At 48.4% G+C, this 26,793-nt stretch overlaps 1 protein-coding gene across 20 annotated transcripts in view; it reads left to right on the top strand.

Moving 5' to 3' along the window:
• Window positions 1–26,523, top strand: part of NACA (nascent polypeptide associated complex subunit alpha) — a 59,470-nt gene extending 32,947 nt beyond the window's left edge. For 17 of the 20 annotated variants that reach the window (XM_075337018.1, XM_075337029.1, XM_075337028.1 and 14 more), the window contains 9 exons: window positions 10,127–10,180; window positions 10,509–10,565; window positions 11,119–12,996; window positions 14,707–14,789; window positions 14,904–14,981; window positions 24,052–24,198; window positions 24,289–24,417; window positions 24,875–24,997; window positions 26,400–26,523. In XM_075337018.1, coding sequence (XP_075193133.1) covers window positions 10,127–10,180; window positions 10,509–10,565; window positions 11,119–12,996; window positions 14,707–14,789; window positions 14,904–14,981; window positions 24,052–24,198; window positions 24,289–24,417; window positions 24,875–24,997; window positions 26,400–26,414 — 2,564 coding nt within the window. In that variant the 3' untranslated portion in view covers window positions 26,415–26,523. The remainder of the gene's footprint in view (window positions 1–10,126; window positions 10,181–10,508; window positions 10,566–11,118; window positions 12,997–14,706; window positions 14,790–14,903; window positions 14,982–24,051; window positions 24,199–24,288; window positions 24,418–24,874; window positions 24,998–26,399) is intronic. The other 3 variants (XM_075337034.1, XM_075337037.1, XM_075337038.1) reach the window with 3 other exon arrangements.
• Window positions 26,524–26,793: the final 270 nt, after the last annotated feature.

Below are 26,793 nucleotides of genomic sequence, written 5' to 3'. Positions count from 1 at the left end.
CATTGTGTGCAGTGCTCGGCCCCTGTGGCAATTGCTCAGCCGGGGCCGCTGCTAGAGGTGACCCAGGGAGAACCACCTGTAAATGCTGTCCAGGTGACAGGGACGGAGTTTGCAGCTTTTGCTGACAAATTGTCTATGACTATGTCTAAAATTCTTGAAACATTGCAGTCTAGACCAGTAACTCAGACCACGGGCACTGTTGATCCATTGCCCCCTGGTCCCCCTCAGCTGGACCACTTCCTAGCTCCGGGGGTGTCATATACACCCCAGGGTGACGGCTCTGACTCGGACGACAGTCCCAGACAACCTAAGCGGGCTCGCTATGAGCGACCCTCAACTTCATCACACTGGTCAGGGTCCCAGCGGGACGACTCTCTGTGTGATGAGGCGGATGTAACTGATCAGGAGTCTGATGCTGGGGCCGCTCTCAATCTAGATACCCCGGATGGTGACGCCATAGTGAATGATCTTATAGCGTCCATCAATAGGATGTTAGACATTTCTCCACCAGCTCCTCTTGCGGAGGAGGCAGCTTCACAGCAGGAGAAATTCCATTTCAGGTATCCCAAGCGTAAATTAAGCACGTTTCTGGACCACTCTGACTTTAGAGACGCAATCCAGAAACACCACGCTTATCCAGATAAGCGTTTTTCCAAACGGCTTAAAGATACACGCTATCCTTTTCCCCCTGACGTGGTCAAGGGCTGGACACAGTGTCCCAAGGTGGACCCTCCAATCTCCAGGCTTGCAGCCAGATCTCTAGTTGCAGTGGAAGATGGGGCGGCACTTAAAGATGCCACTGACAGACAGATGGAGCTCTGGTTAAAATCCATCTATGAAGCTATTGGAGCGTCGTTGGCGCCAGCATTCGCAGCCGTATGGGCACTCCAAGCTATTTCAGCTGGCCTTACACAGGTCGACACGGTCACACGTACATCTGCTCCGCAGGTGGCACCCTTGACCTCTCAAATGTCTGCATTCGCGTCTTACGCGATTAATGCTGTCCTAGACTCTACGAGCCGTACGGCGGTGGCGTCAGCCAACTCTGTGGTTTTACGCAGAGCCCTGTGGTTGAGAGAATGGAAGGCAGATTCTTCTTCCAAGAAGTGCTTAACCAGTTTGCCTTTTTCTCGTGACCGATTGTTTGGTGAGCGTTTGGATGAAATCATTAAACACTCCAAGGGTAAGGATTCATCCTTACCTCAGCCCAGACAAAACAAACCTCAACAGAGGAGGGGACAGTCTGGTTTTCGGTCCTTTCGAGGCTCAGGCAGGTCCCAATTCTACTCGTCCAAAAGGACTCAGAAGGATCAGAGGGGCTCAGATTCTTGGCGGACTCAATCACGCCCAAAAAAGCCAGCCGGAAGAACCGTTACCAAGACGGCTTCCTCATGACTCTCAGCCTCCTCTCTCCGCATCCTCGGTCGGTGGCAGGCTCTCCCGCTTTGGCGACATTTGGTTGTCACAGGTCAAAGACCGTTGGGTGAGAGACATTCTGTCTCACGGGTACAGGATAGAGTTCTGCTCTCGTCCTCCAACTCGCTTCTTCAGAACTTCCCCACCGCCCGACCAAGCCGATGCTCTGCTGCAAGCGGTGTCCGCTCTAAAGGCGGAAGGAGTGGTGACTTCTGTTCCTCTTCAGGAACAAGGTCACGGTTTTTACTCCAATTTGTTTGTGGTGCCAAAGAAAGACGGGTCGTTCCGTCCCGTCCTGGATCTAAAGCTGCTCAACAAACACGTAAAAACCAGGAGGTTCAGGATGGAATCTCTCCGCTCCGTTATCGCCTCAATGTCTCAAGGAGATTTCTTAGCATCAATAGACATCAAGGATGCTTATCTCCACGTGCCAATTGCGCCAGAGCATCAGCGTTTTCTACGCTTCGTTATAGGAAGCGAACACCTGCAGTTCGTAGCTCTTCCTTTCGGGCTGGCGACAGCCCTTCGGGTCTTCACCAAGGTCATGGCAGCAGTAGTAGCAGTCCTGCACTCGCAAGGTCACTCCGTGATCCCGTATTTGGACGATCTACTTATCAAGGCACCCTCTCAAGAGGCATGCCAACACAGCCTGAACGTGGCACTGAAGACTCTCCAGAGTTTCGGGTGGATTATCAACTTTTCAAAGTCAAATCTAACCCCGACCCAATCACTAACATATCTTGGCATGGAGTTTCATACTCTCTCAGCGATAGTGAAACTTCCACTGGACAAACAGTGCTCGCTACAGATAGGGGTGCAATCTCTCCTTCAGGGCCAGTCGCACCCCTTGAGGCGCCTCATGCACTTCCTAGGGAAGATGGTAGCAGCAATGGAAGCAGTTCCTTTTGCGCAGTTTCATCTGCGTCCACTACAATGGGACATTCTCCGCCAATGGGACGGGAAGTCGACGTCCCTCGACAGGGAGGTCTCCCTCTCTCAGGCAGCCAAGGAATCTCTCCGGTGGTGGCTTCTTCCCACCTCATTGTCAAAAGGAAAGTCGTTCCTACCCCCATCCTGGGCGGTGGTCACGACAGATGCGAGTCTATCAGGGTGGGGAGCAGTGTTTCTCCACCACAGGGCTCAGGGTACGTGGACTCGGAAAGAGTCCACCCTTCAGATCAATGTTCTGGAGATCAGAGCAGTCTATCTTGCCCTACAAGCCTTCCAACAGTGGCTGGAAGGCAAGCAGATCCGAATTCAGTCGGACAACTCCACAGCGGTGGCATACATCAACCACCAAGGGGGAACACGCAGTCGGCAAGCCTTCCAGGAAGTCCGGCGGATTCTGACGTGGGTGGAAGACACGGCATCCACCATATCCGCCGTTCACATCCCAGGCGTAGAAAACTGGGAAGCAGACTTTCTCAGTCGCCAGGGCATGGACGCAGGGGAATGGTCCCTTCACCCGGACGTGTTTCAGGAGATCTGTCGCCGCTGGGGGATGCCGGACGTCGACCTGATGGCGTCACGGCACAACAACAAAGTCCCGGTTTTCATGGCACGGTCTCACGATCACCGAGCTCTGGCGGCAGACGCCTTAGTTCAAGATTGGTCGCAGTTCCGACTACCGTATGTGTTCCCACCTCTGGCATTGTTGCCCAGAGTGCTCCGCAAACTCAGGTCCGACTGCCGCCGCGCCATTCTCGTCGCTCCAGACTGGCCAAGGAGGTCGTGGTACCCGGATCTGTGGCACCTCACGGTAGGCCATCCGTGGGCACTACCAGACCGTCCAGACTTGCTGTCTCAAGGGCCGTTTTTCCATCTGAATTCTGCGGCCCTGAACCTGACTGTGTGGCCATTGAGTCCTGGATCCTAGCGGCCTCAGGTTTATCTCATGAAGTGGTTGCCACCATGAGACAGGCTAGGAAACCATCCTCCGCCAAGATCTACCACAGGACGTGGAGGATATTCCTATCTTGGTGCTCGGCTCAGGGAGTTTCTCCCTGGCCTTTTGCATTGCCTACTTTTCTTTCCTTCCTGCAGTCTGGGTTGGAAAAAGGTTTGTCGCTTGGCTCCCTTAAGGGTCAAGTCTCCGCGCTATCCGTATTTTTTCAGAAACGCCTGGCGTGACTTCCTCAGGTACGCACGTTCCTGCAAGGGGTTTGTCATATCGTCCCCCCTTACAAGCGGCCATTGGAGCCCTGGGACCTGAACAAGGTTCTAATTGCTCTCCAAAAGCCGCCTTTCGAGCCTATGAAGGAGGTTTTCCTTTCTCGTCTTTCACAGAAAGTGGCCTTTCTAGTGGCGGTCACGTCTCTTCGGAGAGTGTCCGAGCTGGCGGCGTTATCATGCAGATCTCCATTCCTGGTGTTTCACCAGGACAAGGTAGTTCTGCGTCCAATTCCAGAATTTCTTCCCAAGGTGGTATCTTCCTTTCATCTCAATCAAGATATCACTTTACCGTCTTTGTGTCCGCATCCAGTTCACCAATTTGAAAAAGGTTTGCATTTATTGGATCTGGTGAGAGCACTCAGGATCTACATTTCCCGCACGGCGCCTCTGCGCCGCTCGGATGCACTCTTTGTCCTTGTCGCTGGTCAGCGTAAAGGGTCGCAAGCTTCCAAATCCACCCTTGCGCGTTGGATCAAGGAACCAATTCTTCACACCTACCGTTCTGCTGGGCTTCCGATTCCATCAGGACTGAAAGCCCATTCTACCAGAGCCGTGGGTGCGTCCTGGGCATTACGGCACCAGGCTACGGCTCAGCAGGTGTGCCAGGCGGCTACCTGGTCGAGTCTGCACACTTTTACCAAGCATTATCAGGTGCATGCCTACGCTTCGGCGGATGCCGGCCTAGGTAGACAAGTCCTTCAGGCGGCGGTGGCTCACCTGTAGGAAAGGGCTGTTTGACGGCCCTATCACGAGGTATTCTTTTACCCACCCAGGGACTGCTTTTGGACGTCCCAATTGTCTGGGTCTCCCAATTAGGAGCGACAAAGAAGAAGGGAATTTTGTTTACTTACCGTAAATTCCTTTTCTTCTAGCTCCAATTGGGAGACCCAGCACCCGCCCTGTTTTTCTTAGGAAATTTGTTTTTTTCGGGTGCACATGTTGTTCATGTTGAACAGTTCAGTTCTCCGAGGTTGTTTCTCGGGTTGAATTTGTATTTAAAACAGTTATTGGCTTTCCTCCTTCTTGCTTTTGCACTAAAACTGAGGAGCCCGTGATCCCACGGGGGGGTGTATAGCCAGAAGGGGAGGGGCCTTACACTTTTAAGTGTAGTACTTTGTGTGGCCTCCGGAGGCAGTAGCTATACACCCAATTGTCTGGGTCTCCCAATTGGAGCTAGAAGAAAAGGAATTTACGGTAAGTAAACAAAATTCCCTTCTTTCACAAGGGAGAAAAGAGAAAGTGCACCCTACAATTTATTGTGCATTTTCTCCTGAGTACGCTGATACCCCATATGTGGTAAAAATCAATTGTTTGGGTGCACAGCGGAGCTCGGAAGGGAAGGTGCGCCATTTGAATTTTTGAACGCAAAATTAGCTGCACTCATTAGCGGACGCCATGTCGGGTTTGAAGACCCCCTGAGGTGCCTAAACAATGGAGCTCCCCCACAAGTGACCCCATTTTAAAAACTAGAGCCCTCAAATATTTTTTCTAGATGTTTGGTGAGCACTTTGAACACCTGGGGGCTTCACAGAAGTTTAGAACGTTGAGCTGTGAAAAGAAAAAAAAAAAGTTTTTACCACAAAACTGTTGCTTCAACTAGGTAGCTTTTTTTTTTCACAAGGGTATCAGCAAAAAATTCACCATAAAATTTATAGTGCATTTTTTCCTGAGTACGCAGATACCTCATATGTGGTGGAAAGTAATTGTTTGGGCGCATGGCGGGGCTCAGAAGAGAAGGAGCGCCATTTGACAGCAAAATTGGTTGGAATAATTAGCGAACGCCATGTCACGTTTTGGAGACCCCCTATGGTGCCTAAACAGTGGAGCTCCCCCACAAGTGACCCCATTTTGGAAACTAGACACCTCAAGGAGTTTATCTAGATGTTTAGCGAGCCCCAAGGGGCACCACAGAAGTTGATGATGTTGAGCCATGAATACAATTTTTTTTTTTTTTCATTACAAAACTGTTACTTGAACCAGGTAGCTTTTTTTCACAAGGGTATCAGGAAAAAATGCACCATAAAACTTATTGTGCAATTTCTCCTGAGTACGCAGATACCTCATACGTGGGGGAAAGTAATTGTTTGGGCGCATAGCGGGGCTCAGAAGAGAAGGAGCGCCATTTGACAGCAAAATTGGTTGGAATCATTAGCGGACGCCATGTCACGTTTGGAGACCCCCTATGGTGCCTAAACAGTGGAGCTCCCCCACAAATTACCCCATTTCGGAACTAGACCCCTCAAGGAATTTATCTAGATGTTTGGTGAGCCCCTTGTACCCTCAGGGGCTCCACAGAAGTTGATAACGTTGAACCGTGAAAATTATTATTTTTTTTTTTAACCACAAAATTTTTGTATCAACCAGGTAGCTTTTTTTTTTTTTTTTTTACAACGGTATCAGGAAAAAATGTACCATAAAACACGTTGTGCAATTTTTTTTGAGTACGCAGATACTTCATATGTGGTGGAAAGTAATTGTTTGGACGCACGGCGGGGCTCAGAAGAGAAGGAACGCCATTTAACTTTTCAAACGCACAGACGCGGTGCACTGATCGGCCGCTGCAGGACGCACGGTCGGATGAGATGCAAAAAGCGTTGGGGATACGGAAAGAAAAAAGGTCACGCCAAAAATTGAGCAGGGATGCAGATCCGTTATGTGCATCCCTGATCAGCGCTTGGCGGGATGCACAGACGGACGCAATACAAAAAGCGTCGCGAATACGGAAAATGTCACGCCAAAAATTGAGCAGGGATGCCGATCCGTTATGTGCATCCCTGATCAGCGCTCGGCGGGACGCACAGACGGATGCCATACAAAAAGCGTCGCGAATACGGAAAAAAGTCACGCCAAGAACTGACCACGGATGCAGATCCGTTATCTGCATCCCTGATCAGCGTTTGGCGGGACGCACGGACGGATGAGGTGTAAAAATGGACAGGATACAAGAAAAAAAAAAAAATTATTCTCACAGTACCAAGAGGATCACTGACCAGAAGAGCTGCAGAGGAACAAAAAGGCAGTGAGATAGACAGCTTTACACCAGCAGCAGGCAGGACGTTGGACAGATCAGCAGAAGGACCCAGCGATGGAGGCAGATGTGATCGGACCAGTGAAGACCTCGGACGTCCCGTGAAGGCAGGTAAGAGGACGTGTGTGGGGGGGGGGGGGGCGACGGCAGAGGGGGATTGGGGGGGATGGGGAGAGGGGGGGGCAGATGGGGGGGGGGGGAAGAGGGAGAGCAGAGGGGGCGGAGAAGCAAAGGCAGAAGGAAGGAACCTTGGAAGCAGAATAGAGATGACAGAGGAGGCAGGCAGAACGCGTGGGGGGCAGATCGGGGCATAGGGGGGCAGATCGGGGGGGGCACGGGCAGGGGCCTTCACGGGAGCGCGCAGGGGCCTTCACGGGAGCGCGCAGGGGCAATCGCCGGAGCGCAATACTTACCATTGGAGCAGGCTCGGTGACAGCAGAAGCGGCGTTTGCGGCGGCAGCAGCGGTGGCCTGGTACCAAAAGTACCAGCCACTCCACGCTGCAGACATGTTGGGGGAGGGTCCCCAGACCAGGACAGGCCTGGGGAGGGCGGCCACCCGCAGATCAGACCGCCCCACTGCACACTGATTGGAGCGATTGCGTGTCATAGCACGATCGCTCCAATCAGTGCTGCAGGGGCTGGGGGCGACATGTTTGAGATCCACCTATGATCTGCTGTAGCAGCTGCGGCATCTCATAGCTGGATCTCACAGTCTCGCACTAATTCGTGCATTATTTTTGCCGAAATTAGTGCGAACGATGTGGTTGGCGGTTCAGATTTGAACAGCCAATCACATCGATCACCTATGGGGGGTGGCGATGCCACCCCCCCTGGGGTCAAGCAAAGGTCCCCTGCTGTAAGAAACAGCAGGGGACACCATCTGCAAGGAGTTTGTATGTTCTCCCCGTGTTTGCGTGGGTTTCCTCCGGGTACTCCGGTTTCCTCCCACATTCCAAAGACATACAGATAGGGACTCTAGATTGTGAGCCCCAATGGGGACAGTGTTGCCAATGTATGTGAAGCGCTGTGGAATTAATAGCGCTATATAAAATGAATAAAATTATTATTATTATTATTATTTGAAAGCCGTTGCTATGGCCACGGCAATCAAATGAAGTTTAGGCAGTAAAATTACGTCCCTGGTCGTTAAGTCACGTTAAAATAGGACGTAATTTTACTGCCCGCGGTCGTGAAGGGGTTAATAACCTCATTGATAGCAGACATGTGTAAGTGCAGGGACTTCTACACGTGGCACGTATACTCACAACTGAATAAATCGGGATGTTTTCAGAATTATTTTTTGTCACGGTCATATCACTAACATGTCTGTCTATCGTGATTATAACTCCATCACTTTTTGTTCTTGGTGTTGCAGTGTCAGTGTTGAGGATATAGCATAGACTGTTCAGTCTTTTGTACCTCTTGACTTGTGGAATGCAAAATAATCCTATGAACATTGACTCCTCTGTGATTTGCTTTCAAGGCAACAGTCACAGCAGTGTTGTTTGGTGGATGGGAGAGAGGGTGTTTATCTATTAAGGCACAGCCACATGAGACATAGTGTTTTTTGTTTTAATACCTACGAAGCGGTATTGCTTAATGTCTGTTCCCTACTCAAGGTGAAATACTTATCAGTCGCTGTCCTCCAGTCCTGTTCCACCTTCATGTGAACACAGCTCCTTACTGGCCAGTAGTTCAGTCCCATGGTCTCATCCTGGCTCTTAGATTTACATTGAGGAGTGACTTCTGGTCCACTCAGCAATCACTGGAGCAGTCCGCGGCTAGTCACAAGTAGGAGAAGACGGCATCTGCTAAGTACCGTATTTTTCGGACTATAACACACACTTTTTTTTCCCCAAAATGTTGAGGTAAAGTGGGGGTGTGTGTCTTATGGTCTGAATATAGGGCTGCGGGGAATGAGGGTGGAGCGGGTCATCGGGGGCACGAGCAGGCTGTAGCAGTGCCTGCCGTGACCACGTGGACCCGCTCATTTAATATGCATGCCCATCCTCCCGCCCATTGTCTCTCAGCGCTGAAGCTGGCACTGACAGGTGGGCGGGATGATGGGCGAAGGATTAACAGCCGGCCCGCATGATCACCCCTGGCAACTGCAGCCTGGAGTGATCATGTGCGGCTGTATTCACTGCCCCCCGCACATCATTATCAGCGCGGGGGGCAGTGAATCAGTACACATTACTCACTGTTCCCCTGCAGCATCACGATCTCCTCCTGTCTGTGCCCGTCAGCTGACTTGGGTGGAGACTAGCGGCGCGCACAGCGATGACGTCATTGCTGTGCGCACGTGTCCACACGCAGCCGCCGGCACAGACCGGAGGACATCGTGATGCTGCAGGGGAACGGGGACAGCTCCACTCAGCGGCGCTGCCGCTGACATAGACTGTAAGAGGAGCGGTGCTGCAGGGAGTGAGGTGAGGTAAGGTGAGTATGAACGTTTATTTTTTTTTTTTATTTTTTTTTATGTGCCACAGGATGCGGCCATACACCAGGATGATGTGGGTATATTATGAGCAGCCTGGGGAGTATATGAGCAGCCTGGGGAGTATATGAGCAGCTTGGGGAGTATATGAGCAGCTTGGGGAGTATATGAGCAGCCTGGGGAGTATATGAGCAGCCTGGGGAGTATATGAGCAGCTTGGGGAGTATATGAGCAGCCTGGGGAGTATATGAGCAGCTTGGGGAGTATATGAGCAGCTTGGGGAGTATATGAGCAGCCTGGGGAGTATATGAGCAGCTTGGGGAGTATATGAGCAGGACATTACCCCATAACAGTGTCATGACCACATTTTTTCCTTAAAATTTTATTTTCCTATTTTCCTCCTCTAAAACCAGGGTGCGTCTTAGGCTACATGCGCACGCTGCTTTTTTTCCTGCTTTTTTGCTGCTTTTTTGGCTGCAGTTTTGTTGTCAGAACTTTCTGACATTTGACTTTCCAGCAAAGTCTGAGAAGTCAGATTTGTCATGCGCACGTTGCAGTTTATTTGTCAGCGTTTTATTTGTCAAAGGTTTGTGACAAATAAAATGCAGCATGTTCATTCTTCCTGCGTTTTTTTCAACATTTGTGACAAAAACGCAGCAAAAACGCAGGGTGTGAAAACGCACAAAAACCGCACCTAAAATTACATGCGTTTTTTGTGACATTTCCAGGCTCTCTGACAAGGTGCAGTTTTGGCTGCAGTTTGTGAATACAAAAAGATGCAGCGTGCGCATGTAGCCTTATGGTCCGGTGCGTCTTATAGTCCGAAAAATACGGTATTCTCCTACAGGCAGGGAACATACTTTAGTACTACCACTGCAGTGGTGAAATAAAACAAACCGGAGTGGTACTTTTCACTAGTGTATCATTGTGGGTTTATCACTTATTTTGAAGGCTGTGGAGATGCAACCTCCAAAACTTCCCCATTAGCATTATTTCGGTCTTCCAGAGTCAATATACTGTATATGTGACTTTTCTTATAGTTTCACTTTACTCTTGAATCTTTCTGCTTTAGTTCCAAAGACAGAGCTGCCTGCCCCTGTGGCTCCATCTGAACCTAAGGCTCCAGGTATTATTGCTTGCCGAAACTAGTATTCAATTTTTTTATTTTTTTTTTTGCCGTTTGCAGTGGATAACCTTTTTTTATACTGTAATTTGTGTTCAGGTAGCTGTACAAACCCAATGCTAATCATAGTAGAATATTCCCCTCCTGATACTAGATCATTCTGCCTTAAGTGAGTGGTCCACTTACATGTTTTGAAAGGTCCTGAGATTAGAAGTATTCTGGAAAAACAGATGTTACTACAGTTAAAAATAAAAAAAAAATATCTATATAATCTGGGTATGGATCGGCCTATGTTTCACTGAGTGAGAAAATTTGTTTGCCTTGTCTCCAGAAAACAAAACTGTTCCTGACAGTCCTGCGGTGCCCGCTGTGGAGGCCAAAGCTCCAGGTATTGTGTGGCATGTGCCATTCAGTGCTTTTGCATTTTAAGCACTTGACTTGAAGTTTGGCCCATGACTTGTGCATGAAGGTTATGCATCTCACATATATAATCCTATGGTCACTGCCACTCGCCCCTATATCTTATCACAGCTTCACGCCTCAAATTGTCCTTATTTAGCACCAACCTTTTATAGTGTCACTCACATGGCACCACTCTTCCCTCCAAGCACATTCTCCGGTTGGTAAAGGGGATAAAATTGACCATGCACATCAGTGTTTCTAATAAAACACCCATATGCTCTGTGAAAAATTAGTCGTAATCTGTCATGTTCCATATTTAGAAGGTGGGGATTATGCAGCTAGTAGATGGACGTTTTATGTGGTTGTTTTTTTTTATGCAATTCACACTTCTTATATGACAGCGTTAAACTACAACTTTGTATAAGTATCAGGTACTTCTCATAGGTTATTTACATTTGTAATATTGATCATGTCTTGCAAAATTTTCATTTGTTTCCTTTCTTGTTTTTCTTTCTTGTGGTTATGGTTCCACTCTTTAGTGTGCCTTCCTGGTTCTCTGTTCTTAAACGCTGATGCTGTAGTTGATAGCGCTATAGGCCAACCCAATGTGGGAATTCACTCTGCTATGCTTGCTTCTAGCGTGAACTATTTAATGCATAGTTTGAATGTTGTAGTAGATGCTCCCCTTGTTGGTGTTTCAGAAGAGACCTCCATTCAGGTTTTAAGACCCCATAGCTTGTTAGCCGCCACACCTGAAAACTTGCTGAATACTATTAATGTTCCTACAGATAGAAATTCTACGCCATATTCTGCAGTAGGGGAATCTCTAGCGCCAGTCTATCAGAAGGAACCTCTGTTCCCAATCTTCACACTATTGGAGCCGGAGGCCCCAGCTGCCCGCTCTGAGGAGCCGGAGGCCCCAGCTGCCCGCTCTGAGGAGCCGGAGGCCCCAGCTGCCCGCTCTGAGGAGCCGGAGGCCCCAGCTGCCCGCTCTGAGGAGCCGGAGGCCCCAGCTGCCCGCTCTGAGGAGCCGGAGGCCCCAGCTGCCCGCTCTGAGGAGCCGGAGGCCCCAGCTGCCCGCTCTGAGGAGCCGGAGGCCCCAGCTGCCCGCTCTGAGGAGCCGGAGGCCCCAGCTGCCCGCTCTGAGGAGCCGGAGGCCCCAGCTGCCCGCCCTGAGGAGCCGGAGGCCCCAGCTGCCCGCCCTGAGGAGCCGGAGGCCCCAGCTGCCCGCCCTGAGGAGCCGGAGGCCCCAGCTGCCCGCCCTGAGGAGCCGGAGGCCCCAGCTGCCCGCCCTGAGGAGCCGGAGGCCCCAGCTGCCCGCCCTGAGGAGCCGGAGGCCCCAGCTGCCCGCCCAACAGGAATAAAGGTCCATTCACACCCAAAAAGTAAAGCTACTCATCTATTAGATGATCCCACTGAAATGTTGCCTAATGCGACCCTGGCTGCTTCCTTCGGTAATGTTCAGTCTTATTTGCTTGATGTGGTTCCAACAGAAGAAAATGCTACTGTCTCTAAAGAGTTGCTGGCATTGGAAGATGTGAATCCTGTAGTCAAAGCAGTGCTTGAATTGAAGGGCGGAAATTCGGCCACCATGCCTCAGGAGGCTTATACTAGTTTACATTATGTGCATAGTACTGAGGGATCAACCACTGAAATGACTTTTGATGAAACATTAGATGTGGAAAAAAGCAAGGTATCTTCTGGGGGAACAAATGTGGATATAAATGTACCCACTGAAGTAATGTTGCCTGAGAAATGTGGGGATTTTAATGAATCTGTTTCCTTTTTGCAAAAGCACTTTGAGCATGTAGATAATGCCAAACCAAGCCCATATGGCCCGGTCACTGAGGAACCTGTATGTGATAGTACATCCGGTGAGCCAAAGCATGTTGGCTCTCCAGTTTCTATGTCTGCTAATATTGGATATCCTGATTCTTCTATAGGAGAATCTGTTCAGCCTGACTCACTTACAATTTGTGCTACTTCTGCTTGTGCTACCCCAGATAACGGCAATGATGTGACGCTTTCTACAGACCTTTCATTTTCTGCTGCTTTTAATCTCCATTCTTCTCCTGTTCTTTTAGCTAATAAATTTGAGAAAGTGTCTCAGGTTTCTCCTCCAGAGCTAGTTATTCCAAGTCCTGCAAAAGAGCTAACACCTCCTCCTGTTGTGGCTTCCGTGGAATCTGTGCCTTCTGTGCTTCTACCTTCTATTTCTCCACCTCTTATCTCCAAAACCCCCACCTTGCCTACTGCACCTATTCCGGTTGCTGTTGAAGAGGACGAATTGCCACCTCTGATCCCTCCAGAGGTTCCCACTAAGGAAGCGGTGTACCAGCCTGTGAAAGTGGACCTAGTTTCCCCTAAACCATCGGTGGCTCCTCCTGTGAAAGAGCCACTTCTGAAGAATGACAAGGGTATCTTGGTGTTTAACCTCACTTTGCAGTGCATGATGTTGCGGCTAGTGTTTGACATTTATACTAAGTTTTAAAGTTATCCCTTGTCCATAATATAGGGGATAACTTCCCGACCACTGGGATTTTCCCCTTGTAGTCCCCATTGATTGGGACTATGAATAGAGGATAAGTTCCAAACTTGGTAGAAATCCTTTAATACAACTAACCTTTAGGATGTTTACGATGAGAAGTTGTGGTGTTTGTATTTTAGAGGTAAGGGTCGTTTTCTATGTTATATGTGAATGCATGAAATCTCCGTTATATCATCAGATGGCACATAGAGCCGTATCAATCTTGAGTAGAATTGTACACTTCCTCATCTATACTGGAAGTTATAGATGCCTATCTCTGCTAAAACCTAGATTTTTTTTGCAATTATTGTATCTTTTTCTTACTGAGAATTTAGATAATATTAACTAGATGCATCAAATTTAAGAAAACAAGACTTGGTAAATTGGTTAGCATCCAGCTATGATGCTCTAGTGGTCCCTTGCGGTCTTTTATTTTCATGAAGCAGCTCCAGTCCTCGAAGCCCACCAAGTAGATCATGTGTTTAGGATTTTCTTAGAGTTGCAAAGGATATTCCATCACCCATACAATACTAAGGAAATCCTGAAAACGTGATCTGTTGGGCCTTGAGGGCTTGAGTTGAGTAACACTTTCTACAACACTGGACCACCGAGGCTAAAATAAAGACTATCGGTACTGTAGTGGGAGGGATTGCAGTGGTAAGTAATCTATTATAACATTTCCTCCAGCTAGTTTCCTTTTCACAGTCTCAGAATACCACTTTAAAGCTAAATGTATGGTTTGTTATGAAGGGGAAAACCCTGATTATTTATTATTTTTTATTTATAAATAAATATGCCTTCGCACTAACAGGCTGGTGGTTACTTTATCTACCTTACCTACCTGTTGGGCCGGATACCATTCTTCACAGACCTCTCCTACCGGAGATTCAACTGCTTCTGCTGACCTTGCGTCAACCGAGCAGAGGCTTCTCATCCACTCTGCTCTGTAGACAGGGCGGAACAGCCACGGCATCACACTAATTGACAGACGGCTTCCCCAGTTTGACAGCCACCTCCCCACTGCCAATCAGCATGATGTAGTCTCTCCCACCCCATCTATAGCGTGGAAAAAAAGCCTTTGCTCTGTTGAGGAAGCCCCCTGTATCGCAGGCAGGAGCCATCTCACTGCTTTGTACCGGACACAACAGGCAGGTAGATAGCAACTTCCTGCCTTTTTAGTGCTTAGGCACTTTTTTTCCCCCCAGATACTTTCATCTAAAAGATTGCCATATTATATAGTTTGTTCACTACAGTTTTTCACTTTCACAGGATTGCAATATAGATGTGTGAGCTGAGTTGGTACTTGAAAATAGTTCTCTTGCTCAAAGGCAATGAAAAGCATTATTTTTATTTTATTATGGTGGGCTACATTTAAGGGTTTCTCTCCAAATCGTGAATTTACGTTCAATGTTTGTTCCTAACCAAGTTGTACAAATGTGTGTCCTGTATTAGTTTATATTAACATGTAGTTTGCACACTTGATAAAGCTGTTGTGTTGGTTGATGTTCCCTTTTATATGTAGGTTTACAGCATAGAGACCTGGCTTCCATAATATTTCCTTATATTGCCATAAACCTAAATATGTATATTTGTTTGGCAGGTTCAGGGACAGAATCCGACAGTGATGATTCCCCTCCAGAGCTAGAACAGGACTCCACGCAAACCTCCACGCAGCAAGCACAGGTAGGTTTACAGTGCTGTACATTGCCTTTGTGCCCGGCTTACTTTCTCAAAGCATGTATGTTGGGCACTATATATGCTTACTTATGAAAAGTCACCATAATGCTTTATTAACAGCTGGCGGCAGCAGCAGAAATAGACGAAGAACCTGTCAGCAAAGCAAAACAGAGCAGAAGTGAAAAGAAAGCAAGAAAGGTATTGCGTCATTCATCACAAGTTACTAAAACTAAATCTTTTTTAACATAGTACAGTAAATGCATACTACTTGTTAACCCCTTCATGACCTAGGACGTATATGTACATCCTAGGTGGCCTCCGTGGCGAGCCCACTATAATCCCTGCTCATGTCTGTTGATCTAATCAGTAGACATGTGGCTAACTAACCCAGGTGGCTTGGAGATCCAGCTGCACCCTTTAACACCTTAGATCATGCTGTCAAACTCTGGCCGCACAATGTAATGCTCTCCGGCAGCGATCACACCATTCCTCGACGCCATCGGCGGCCCCGTGACCCGATCACAAGGCGCCAATGTGTTGACATGACAGCGTCAGGTCAGATGATGACCCCTGTTGCTGTTAGGACTCCCTTAGGCTATGTTCACACAGGGCTATTTTAGGTCATTTTTTTTTTATGTTTTGCCTTGACCAAAACCTGATCTTGTGGCAGGAAATCTCCTTTGAGTCATCTGCGTTTTTGGTGCGTTTTTTCATGTGGGTTTTTTTTTAGTGGTACTTTTGCTGCAGATTTGCTGTTTTGTTTTTTTCTACAAAATAAGTTGTATCAATGAAAAAACGCAGCAAAGAATTGACATGCTCATTCTTTAAAAAGCTGACCAAAAATGCAGGTATTTGACAAAACAGTCAGGAAAAAAACCTGATGTGTTTGTGTGCATGAGATTTCAGAAATGTCAGACTTTGCTGGGATTGTAAAAAGCAGCGTTTTATTAGCATGGATTTGCATGAAATAAAGGCAAAAATGCAGCAATAACTTAGCAAAAAAGCCCTGTGTGAACATAGCCTTAAGCGGCCTTTACACGCTACGATTTATCTGGCGATATGTCGTTGGGGTCACGGATTCCGTGACGCACATCTGGCATCGTTGGCGATGTCGTTGCGTGTGACACCTACGTGCGACTCCGAACGATCGCAAATAGGTTGAAAATCGTTGACCTTTGACATGTTGTTCAGTTTCAAAATATTGTTCGTCGTTTGGATCGCAGCAGACATATTGGTACGTTTGACACCCTGCCAACGACGAACAACATCCACACGACCGCCTTGGTCAAACAATATATCGCTGTTGCGTCATTTGTGAGATTGTTACGTGTGACCGCAAATAAACGACCTATGTGCGATCTCGGCAAATCGTAACAACAATCTGGGCGTGTCACATCGTTTAAGAGATCGTCAGATAAATCATAGCGTGTAAAGTGGCCTTAACTGTGAATGCCAGCACTCGCAGGAGATTGAGCATACCTGCTGTTTAGAGGGATGCTGAAGCATCGCACTGATGAGCACAAGTGATTGGAGTGTACAGCCAAAGTCCTCTAGTGGAACTAGTAAAATAAGTTTTAAAAAAAAAGTGGGGAAAAAAGTTTAAAAAGAAAACAGCCTAAAAGTTCAAATCCACCTCCTATTTGCCCCATTGAGAATAAAACACTAGTAAAAAATACACATTTGATATCGCCGCTTTCAGAAATACGCGACCTATCAAAATAAAAAATCAATTAATCTTATCGGTACATGGCGTAGCGAGAAAAAATTCCAAACGCCCAAATTCTTTTATTTGGTCGCCACAACATTGCATTAAAATACAGGGGATAAAAACAGCACATCTATACAAAAATCGTATAATTAAAAACGTCAGCTGAAGACGCAAAACAGGTTCCCAGAAATGAGAATGCTATGGGTCTCGGAAAATGGCGACAAAAAAGGGAATTTTGTTTACTTACCGTAAATTCCTTTTCTTCTAGCTCCTATTGGGAGACCCAGACAATTGGGTGTATAGCTTCTGCCTCCGGAGGCCCCACAAAGTATTACACTTTTAAAAAAGTGTAACCCCTCCCCTCTGCCTATACACCCTCCCGTGGATCACGGGCTCCTCAGTTTTGGTGCAAAAGCAGGAAGGAGAAAACTTATAAATTGGTCTAGGGTAAATTCAATCCGAAGGATGTTCGGAGAACTGAAAACCATGAACCATAAGAACAAATCAACAACATGTGTACACAAAAGAACAACCAGCCCGAAGGGTACAGGGGTGGGTGCTGGGTCTCCCAATAGGAGCTAGAAGAAAAGGAATTTACGGTAAGTAAACAAAATTCCCTTTTTCTTTGTCGCTCCATTGGGAGACCCAGACAATTGGGACGTCCAAGAGCAGTCCCTGGGTGGGTAAAAGAATACCTCAAGAAAATTAGCCGAAAAACGGCCCCCTCTTACAGGTGGGCAACCGCCGCCTGGAGGACTCGCCTACCTAGACTGGCGTCTGCCGAAGCATAGGCATGCACTTGATAGTGCTTTGTGAAAGTGTGCAGACTAGACCACGTAGCTGCCTGACACACCTGCTGAGCCGTCGCCCGGTGCCGCAAAGCCCAGGACGCACCTACAGCTCTGGTAGAATGAGCTTTCAACCCTGAAGGAAGTGGAAGCCCAGAAGAACGGTAGGCCCCGAGAATCGGTTCCTTGATCCACCGAGCCAAGGTTGACTTGGAGGCCTGAGAGCCCTTACGCTGGCCAGCGACAAGGACAAAGAGCGCATCTGAACGGCGCAGGGGCGCCGTGCGAGACACGTAGAACCGGAGTGCTCTCACTAGATCCAAAGAGTGCAAATCCTTTTCACACTGGTGAATTGGATTAGGGCAAAAGGAAGGCAAGGAGATATCCTGATTTAGATGAAAAGGGGATACCACCTTAGGGAGAAAGTCCGGGACAGGACGCAGAACCACCTTATCCTGGTGGAAAACCAGGAAGGGGGCTTTGTATGACAGCGCTGCAAGCTCAAACACTCTCCGAAGTGATGTGACTGCCACCAGGAAGGCCACCTTCTGAGAAAGACAGGAGAGAGAGACATCTCGCAGCGGCTCAAAAGGCGGCTTTTGAAGAGCCGTCAGAACCCTGTTAAGATCCCAAGGTTCCAACGGACATTTGTAAGGTGGGACCATGTGGCAAACCCCCTGCAGGAACGTGCGGACCTGCGGAAGCCTGGCTAGACGCTTTTGAAAAAGGTAAAGCAAACGGCCATGGAGGAAAACCGTTATCAGAGCACCAGGATAAGAAGATTTGCCAAGACCTGTAATAGATTTTGGCGGACGTTGGCTTCCTGGCTTGTCTCATGGTGGCAATGACATCCTGAGATAACCCTGAAGACGCTAGGAGCCAGGACTCAATGGCCACACAGTCAGGTTGAGGGCCACAGAATTCAGGTGGAAAAACTGCCCTTGTGACAGCAAGTCTGGGCGGTCTGGAAGCGCCCACGGTTGGCCCACCGTGAGATGCCACAGATCCAGATACCACGACCGCCTCGGCCAGTCTGGAGCGACGAGAATGGCGCGGCGGCAGTCGGACCTGATCTTGCGTAGTACCCTGGGCAGCATCGCCAGAGGGGGAAACACATATGGCAGTCGAAACTGCGACCAATCCTGGACCAGAGCGTCCGCTGCCAGAGCTCTGTGATCCTGAGACCGTGCCATGAAGGCCGGGACCTTGTTGTTGTGTCGGGACGCCATGAGATCGACGTCCGGCGTTCCCCAGCGGCGACAGATCTCTCGAAACACGTCTGGGTGCAGAGACCATTCCCCCGCGTCCATGCCCTGACGACTGAGAAAATCTGCTTCCCAGTTTTCCACGCCCGGGATGTGAACTGCGGAGATGGTGGAGCCTGTGACTTCCACCCACTGCAGAATCCGCCCGACTTCCTGGAAGGCTTGACGACTGCGAGTGCCGTCTTGGTGGTTGATGTAGGCGACGGCAGTGGCGTTGTCCGACTGGATTCGGATCTGCCTGCCCTCCAGCCACCGATGGAAAGCCAATAGGGCTAGATATACTGCCCTTATCTCCAGAATAGTGATCTGAAGGGACGATTCTATTGGAGTCCAGGTTCCTTGAGCCCTGTGGTGGAGAAAAACCGCTCCCCAACCTGACAGGCTCGCGTCCGTGGTGACCACGGCCCAGGTTGGAAGGAGGAAGGATTTTCCCCGAGACAGAGATGTGGGTAGGAGCCACCACTGAAGTGATGTTTTGGCTGCAAGTGAAAGAGATGTTCTTGTCGAGGGAAGCCGAACTCTTGTCCCATTTGCTAAGAATGTCCCATTGGAGTGGCCGTAGATGGAATTGCGCGAACGGCACTGCCTCCATAGCTGCAACCATCTTCCCCAGGAAGTGCATGAGGCGCCTTAAGGGGTGTGACTGACTCTGAAGAAGTGACTGCACCCCCACCTGCAGAGCAAGCTGTTTGTCCCGCAGGAGCTTGACTAACGCTGGCTGGGTATGAAACTCCATCCCGAGGTAAGTCAGTGATTGTGTTGGCGTCAACTTGGATTTTGGGAAATTGATGATCCACCCGAACTGCTGGAGAGTCGCCAGAGTGACGGTAAGACTTCGTTGACACGCCACCCGAGAAGGGGCCCTGACTAGGAGATTGTCCAAGTATGGGATCACCGAGTGGCCCTGAGAGTGCAGGACCGCAACGACTGATGCCATGACTTTGGTGAAGACCCGTGGGGCTGTCGCCAGGCCGAAGGGCAATGCGACGAACTGGAGGTGTTCGTCCCCGATGGCGAAACGCAGGAAACGTTTATGTTCGGGTGCGATCGGCACATGGAGATACGCATCCTTGATGTCGATCGATGCTAGGAAGTCTCCTTGTGACATCGAGGCGATGACCAAGCGGAGAGATTCCATCCGAAACCGTCTGGTTCTCACATGTCTGTTGAGCAGCTTGAGGTCCAGAACGGGACGGAATGACCCATCCTTTTTTGGCACCACGAACAAGTTGGAGTAAAATCCGCGACCACGTTCCTGAAGGGGAACGGGAATCACAACTCCTTCCATCTTCAGAGCGTCCACTGCCTGAAAAAGTGCATCGGCCTGTGCGGGGGTTGGAGAGGTTCTGAAAAAACGAGCCGTAGGTCGAGAGCTGAACTCTATCCTGTAACCATGAGACAGAATGTCTCTCACCCATCGGTCTTGAACGTGTGGCCACCAGGCGTCTCCAAAGCGGGAGAGCCTGTCACCGACCGAGGATGTGGCTAGATGAGGCCGAGAGTCATGAGGAGGCCGTCTTGGAAGCAGTGCCTCCTGCGGCCTTTTGGGGGCGTGACTTAGACCGCCACGCATAGGAGTTCCTCTGGCCTTTCTCCGGCCGGTTGGACGAAGAGGATTGGGCGAAAATGCTGATGCCTGAGAGGTCAAGGAAGACACATGCGGAGTAGAATTCCGCGTGACAGCATTAATCTCAGTCAGACATGCTGAGATTGCTTGGAGAGCCCACACAGCCGCAAAGGCCGGGGCAAAAGACGCGCCCGTGGCCTCATAGATAGACTTCACCAAGAGCTCTATCTGTCAGTGGCATCCTTCAGGGATGAGCCATCGGCAACCGACACAACTGACCTAGCAGCCAATCTAGAGACTGGAGGATCCACCTTGGGAGAGTGTGCCCAGCCCTTCACGACTTCAGCTGGAAAGGGATAACGCGTGTCAGTGTGCCGTTTAGCAAAGCGCTTGTCCGGGACCGCTCTGGGCTTCTGGACAGCGTCCCTGAAGTTAGAGTGATTAAAAAAAGTATTGCGCGTACGTTTGGGGAATCGAAATTGGTGTTTCTCCTGCTGAGAAGCCGACTCCTCTGCAGGAGGAGGTGGTGGTGAGAGATCCAGCACCTGGTTGATGGACGAGATAAGATCATTTACTAATGCGTCCCTCTCAGGGGTATCAAGGTTAAGGGCGAAGTCAGGGTCAGAGCCCTGAGCTCCCACGTCCGCCTCGTCTTCCTGAGAGTCCTCAAACTGGGATCCAGAGCAGCGTGAGGAGGCCAGGGAAGAATCCCAGCGAGACCGCTTAGCAGGTCTGGGGCTGCGATCCGGGCAGGAGTCCTCCGCCTGGGACCTAGGGGCTATCCTGGGAGCGCGCTGCGGTGCGGACCGAGAAGGACCTGGAGGAGACAAACTAACAGGGACCGGGGCCTGTGAAGAGCCCGGTCTGGACTGCAATGTCTCAAGCAGCTTAGATGACCATTTGTCCATAGACTGAGCAATGGATTGAGAAAGTGACAGAGTTTCTCAGCGAAAGAGGCCAACGCCGGTGACTCTGCCCCTGCAGCTTGCTCAGAGGGAGCAGGGGGATCTACCTGAGCCGAGGGGCCCACCATTGCCCTAGGCTCCGGCTGAGCAAGCGTGGCAGGAGTCGAGCAGTGATCACAGTGAGGGTAGGTGGATCCCGCAGGCAACATAGCCCCACAAGAGGTACAGGCCGCGAAAAAAATCTGTGCCTTAGTAGCTTTGCTCCTTGTGGACGACATGCTGATGTCTCTTAGGAAAGGCGGTATACCCTTTTCCCATATAGCCTCAGTAGTCATTCTCCTAACAGATAGATATAGATATATATCTATATCTATCTATCCCGGCACCTAGGGGAGACCAGCACCGGGTGACCGGTGTGGCTTACCAACCGCTCACTAGCGGAGTGTGTCCTCCAGATTCCCTGTCGTGGATCCCCCGGAGCTGCAGAGCCTTGCTGCTGAATAGCATCCACCAGCAGAATGTTAAAAATGGCTGCCGGAGCTCTCGGGGGGAGTGGAGCCGAGGGCGGCGCTAGCAGAGAGCGGGAATCTGGAGTCCCCAAGTGGTCAATGAGGGGGGAGGGAGACATGCAGGATGCTCCAGCCCTCAAGGCCGACGTCATGTCGGCAATCCCGCCCTTACCCCTGACAGGCAGGCTCGGGGGCGGGATTTTTCAGACTAGGCCGCGGCGAAGCCGGGGGCTAAATTTAAGGCCGCGGCCGACAAGCTGGCACGGTCGGCGCGGAGGTCCGCCGAAAAGATAACGGACGGAACCACCGCGGCTTCCGGGGGGAAGGTGCGACCCCTGTACAGTCCCCACATGAGGATACAGAGTACCTTCAAGTTGCAGGGCCCGGTCCCTGGGGATGAATAAGCTCCGGTCCGGCAGGTTCCACCAGGGGCTGCGGATGGAGCACGGTCCCAGCACATGGATGACCGCATAGGATCCCATTTCTCCCAGAGCCGCATAAGGGATGGTGAAGGAGACGGCATGTGGCTCCAGCCTCCGTACCCGCAATGGATACCTCAACCTTAACAACACCGCCGACTTAGTGGGGTGAGAAGGGAACATGCCGGGGACCCCATTGGGGACCTCTTTTCTTCCATCCGACATAACTATGTATGAGAATGCATGAGTGGATGTGTGCCTCCTTCCACACAAAGCATAAAACTGAGGAGCCCGTGATCCACGGGAGGGTGTATAGGCAGAGGGGAGGGGTTACACTTTTTTAAAAGTGTAATACTTTGTGTGGCCTCCGGTGGTAGAAGCTATACACCCAATTGTCTGGGTCTCCCAATGGAGCGACAAAGAAAGTGCTATTCTTTTTTTGGATAATCTTCTGGAAAAAAAAGTCACCACTTAGATAAAAGTAAAACTAAACATATTTGGTGTCTACAAACCCGTACTGACCTGGGGAATCTTAACACCAGCTCAGTTTTACCATTTAGTGAATGTGGTCAGTAAAAAAAAAACCAAAACAATCATGCAGTTTCACCCACTTGGAATTTTTTCCCGTTTTTCAGTACACTATATTGGAAAACTAATTGTTTAATTCAAAAGTACCACTGGTCATGAAAAAAAACAAGCCCTCATGGCTTTGACGGGAAAAATAAGCTCTTGGAAGAAAAGGATGAAAAACGGAAAATCGCAAGAGGGTTAATAAACATACTAAGCCAAACAGTGTCTGTCTTGTATCTTTGCGTTGTTTTGTTTTTTTGTTTTTTTTGTTTTGTTTTTTTCTTTCATCTGTCTGCTCCTGTCGGCTGTAAGAGAATGTGACTCATGATCGCTACAGGTGTCCTCACATGACCCTGTGCTACGATGGCAACCACCAGAAGTCACATGATCATGTCACGTGACTTCCGCTGGGGCTGGGTAAGTTATGCTTATGGCGGCGCGCTGATACATCTCGCTGTCAGATTTTGGCAGCAAGATGTAAGAGGTTAATAGGCGCAGGTGGAACATGGTTCCACTCGCGCCTGACAGGCAAACGTGTCAGCTCTTGAAATCAGTTGATATGTGCGCAGATCGCCGCGGTCTGCCCACGTCAGGCGACGGGGATTAACCTCACGATATCTATGATGTACTGGGTATGTCATGTGTTGTGAAGAGGTTAAGCAATCTTAAATGCATTTTTTTGTGACTTTTTTTTAAATGCCACATTTTTGAGGAGTTTAAAAAGGTATTGCTCATGGAATGTGATGATGGGAGAGGGGGGGATAGTTGTATGGACATTAAAGGGGTTGTCCCACGAACAAGGTACAGTTTAATTGATCTTGGAATAATATCTGCAATTAAATGTATAAAAAAAAGTCCCATGCTGATCTTTTATAAATGTGCCCCTGCTATGTGTGGCTGTGTCAATCATGCAGAGCTGCTCCAGTTCATGGTCTGCACATGCCACAAGGGGAAAATATACGTCCATTTTAAGTGAATATAATTAACAATAGCACAGTTTTTACAGATGCTTTTTGAGGTAAGACATTTCCCAACATTGCTTTATCACAGGAGTGTCTGCCACATTGCAAGTCCTGTAAGCTCATCATAAATTGAGACTGTAAGATATAAGCTCAGCGGACGCTGACGTTTGTTACAGGCTTTATTTAAGATGAGTCACGTCACAGGGCTTGAGATGTGGCAGAAACACTCCTGTGATAAAACAGACAGGGATATGTGTTACTTCAGAAAGTAGCAGTTGCAAGCCTCTACTGTCTGTACTTGACTTTTATTCTCTCCCCCCTCATCCCGGTCAGGAGCTGTGCTATGTGCTGACAATCATCTGGAGTCGCTTTGCATGGTCAGTCTTGACAAATAGTGGAGGCACATTTTTTAAGATTACCTCAACATGCAAACGTTTTTTTTAACACATGCAACTGGTGGAACTTATTATATTACGTTCTATTGATTAAATTGTACCTTTTTTAGGAGGCAACCCATTTAAGCCAAAGTTAGGCTTGGTCTTTAAGGTTTCCTATTTATTTTTTCTATTAACCAGGCTATGTCAAAGTTGGGGCTTCGCCAGGTTACCGGAGTTACAAGAGTCACTATCCGAAAATCTAAGAATATTTTGTTCGTCATTACAAAGCCAGACGTATACAAGAGTCCAGCATCCGACACCTACATCGTATTTGGAGAAGCTAAGGTGTGTGCTCACAGCCTTCGAGGCGCAAGATACTTTATTACCTTTATTTTGAGGGTAACCTATCTGTTGGAATATTCTTGTGCACTATAGATTGAAGATCTTTCACAACAAGCCCAGCTGGCGGCTGCCGAGAAATTCAAGGTACAAGGAGAAGCAGCGTCAAACATACAGGAAAACACACAGACTCCCACAGTACAAGAGGAGAGTGAAGAGGAGGAGGTAAGATAATAATAATTAATAATAATTTTATTCATTTATATAGCGCTATTAATTCCACAGCGCTTTACATACATTGGCAACACTGTCCCCATTGGGGCTCACAATCTAGAGTCCCTATCTGTATGTCTTTGGAGTGTGGGAGGAAACCGGAGTACCCGGAGGAAACCCACGCAAACACGGGGAGAACATACAAACTCCTTGCAGATAGTGTCCTTGGTGGGATTTGAACCCAGGACCCCAGCGCTGCAAGACTTCAGTGCTAACCACTGAGCCACCGTGCTGCCCCATTGATCATTGCTTGATATGTTTTTAATGACTTGCCCCAAATATTCGTTTTAATTTTTTAGCTTTTGGTAAGCTCAATGTGCTCTGTCTCATTGTTGAAAAGTGAAGGCAATTAAACCTTCACTCCGCCGTTTGTTTTGTTAGGATTTAATTATTCTTTTCATCTTTTCAGGTTGATGAGACTGGAGTAGAAGTGAAGGACATTGAACTCGTAATGTCACAAGCTAATGTGTCCAGGGCGAAGGCTGTACGTGCTCTCAAGAATAACAGTAACGACATTGTAAACGCCATCATGGTGAGTCTCAAACCTGCATACAGCTTTGTTTACAGATGTTTTCAACAGTTATTCATTTTGATGAATAATTCACAGTGATTACAGCTAATAGTGCAGAAGCCATAACTAATTCCCTTGAAGATAAATCTGTATAGAGAATAGAGCGCACAAACTTGGGGTAAACCCCTAATTGAGGAGAGAAAAAAGCAATGGGTTGCACCCACTTGAGCGTATTGTGTAAGGCAAAACTTCTAAGCAAACGTGTACCAGCTTCAACTGCCCGTGGCTGGGGGGAGAAATTTGCCAGAAGATACTTTGAGCAGTGTGGCTGAAGCCTGTTGATAGGTGCTGCGCTGTTGGAATAAGAACCTTTTGCTGCTGGATGATCGGAATGTTTTTATTAGCAAAACATTTTTAACATCGGACCGTCTTTTTCCAATGAAACTGGTATGTTGGTTTTTTACTTGAAAAAGACACTGGTGTGGTGTTGAACGGCATACTGCATATAGTCTGATGATCCATCAGCAAAGGTTTCTTATTCCATTAACGTAGCCCACATCATTATGCTTGGCAGCTATATAGAGCAGTCAGGAAAATGTCTGGGGGGTGTTTTATTAGTCGGGGTCATAGTTGCATCTGATTATTTTATTTTCCTGTGAATTAGGTTTTTTTAGGTGCTAATAGAGCTGGTATCGGTGGGATCTTTACCATAACTCTATTGTGCTCCAACCAGGCTGTCAATGTTATACATTTAAATATGCTTGAGTGACAGCGTTAGAACTACTGGCAGATCCAGTTGCAATATTGAGTTTTGAGGAATCCTCAATCCACAGCTGTAAATCATTTCAGATTTAATAGTCGGCTGTAACAGGAACTATGTCATGATAGTGACATGAGTCATTACATGACCCTGTTCTACCATGACAACCAATCTGCTCCATTGATCGCGTCATGGAGCCTCCAATGGCTGCAGGGAAAGGCGCATTCCCCACTATGGTGCTTTAAATTGCGTTGTCACATTTTGACAACGATCAAAATGTGACATTTTGTCACGATTTAAGAGGTTAACAGGTGGAGTTGCAGTTGTGCCTGCGAGGCACAAGTTTTCTGTGCAAATCAGCAGACATGTGCGAGGATTACTGCTGGCTCACTGCAGCACCCAGCGGTGATTCCCCCCCATTCATGATTTAGGACATACCGTTAAGTCCTAGGTCATGAAGGGGTTAAAGTACCACTCCAAAGTTTGTTGGGTTTTTTTCCGCCAGGGGACAGTTATCTGTAATGTATGTTCCCTGTATATAGTAAAATATTTACACACATACAGAACATATCTGTAGAGCAGCTGGCATCACTGACTAGTTTGATAAGTCCCATGTCCTCGGTTTCTTCTGATTTTATATTTTTCTCTTTTCTCCCTGTATAGGAGTTGACGATGTGAGGGTTCCTCAGACAGAATTCGTTTGATCTTGCTCTTGGGTCGGTGCAGCTGAAATTAAGATTTATACTATTTCTATTGATTTAATAAAGTTGTGGCTTATTGTTGGTGACTTACTATTTGAAATGTGTGTTTTTGTTTGTTTTTTTTTTTGTTTTTTCTTCAGCGCTCTATTGGGAGACCCAGACGATTGGTGTATAGCACTGCCTCCGGAGGCCACACAAAGCAATTACACCAAAAAGTGTAAGGCCCCTCCCCTTCTGGCTATACACCCCCAGTGGGATCACTGGCTCACCAGTTTTCTGCTTTGTGCGAAGGAGGTCAGACATCCACGCATAGCTCCACTGTTTGTAGTCAGCAGTAGCTGCTGGCTATATCGGAT

This window comes from Anomaloglossus baeobatrachus, chromosome 2 (genome assembly GCF_048569485.1).
Source record: "Anomaloglossus baeobatrachus isolate aAnoBae1 chromosome 2, aAnoBae1.hap1, whole genome shotgun sequence".
Taxonomy (NCBI): Eukaryota; Metazoa; Chordata; class Amphibia; order Anura; family Aromobatidae; genus Anomaloglossus; species Anomaloglossus baeobatrachus.
Note: the sequence above shows the minus strand (reverse complement) of the source record. Positions and strands in the feature narration are given on the sequence as shown.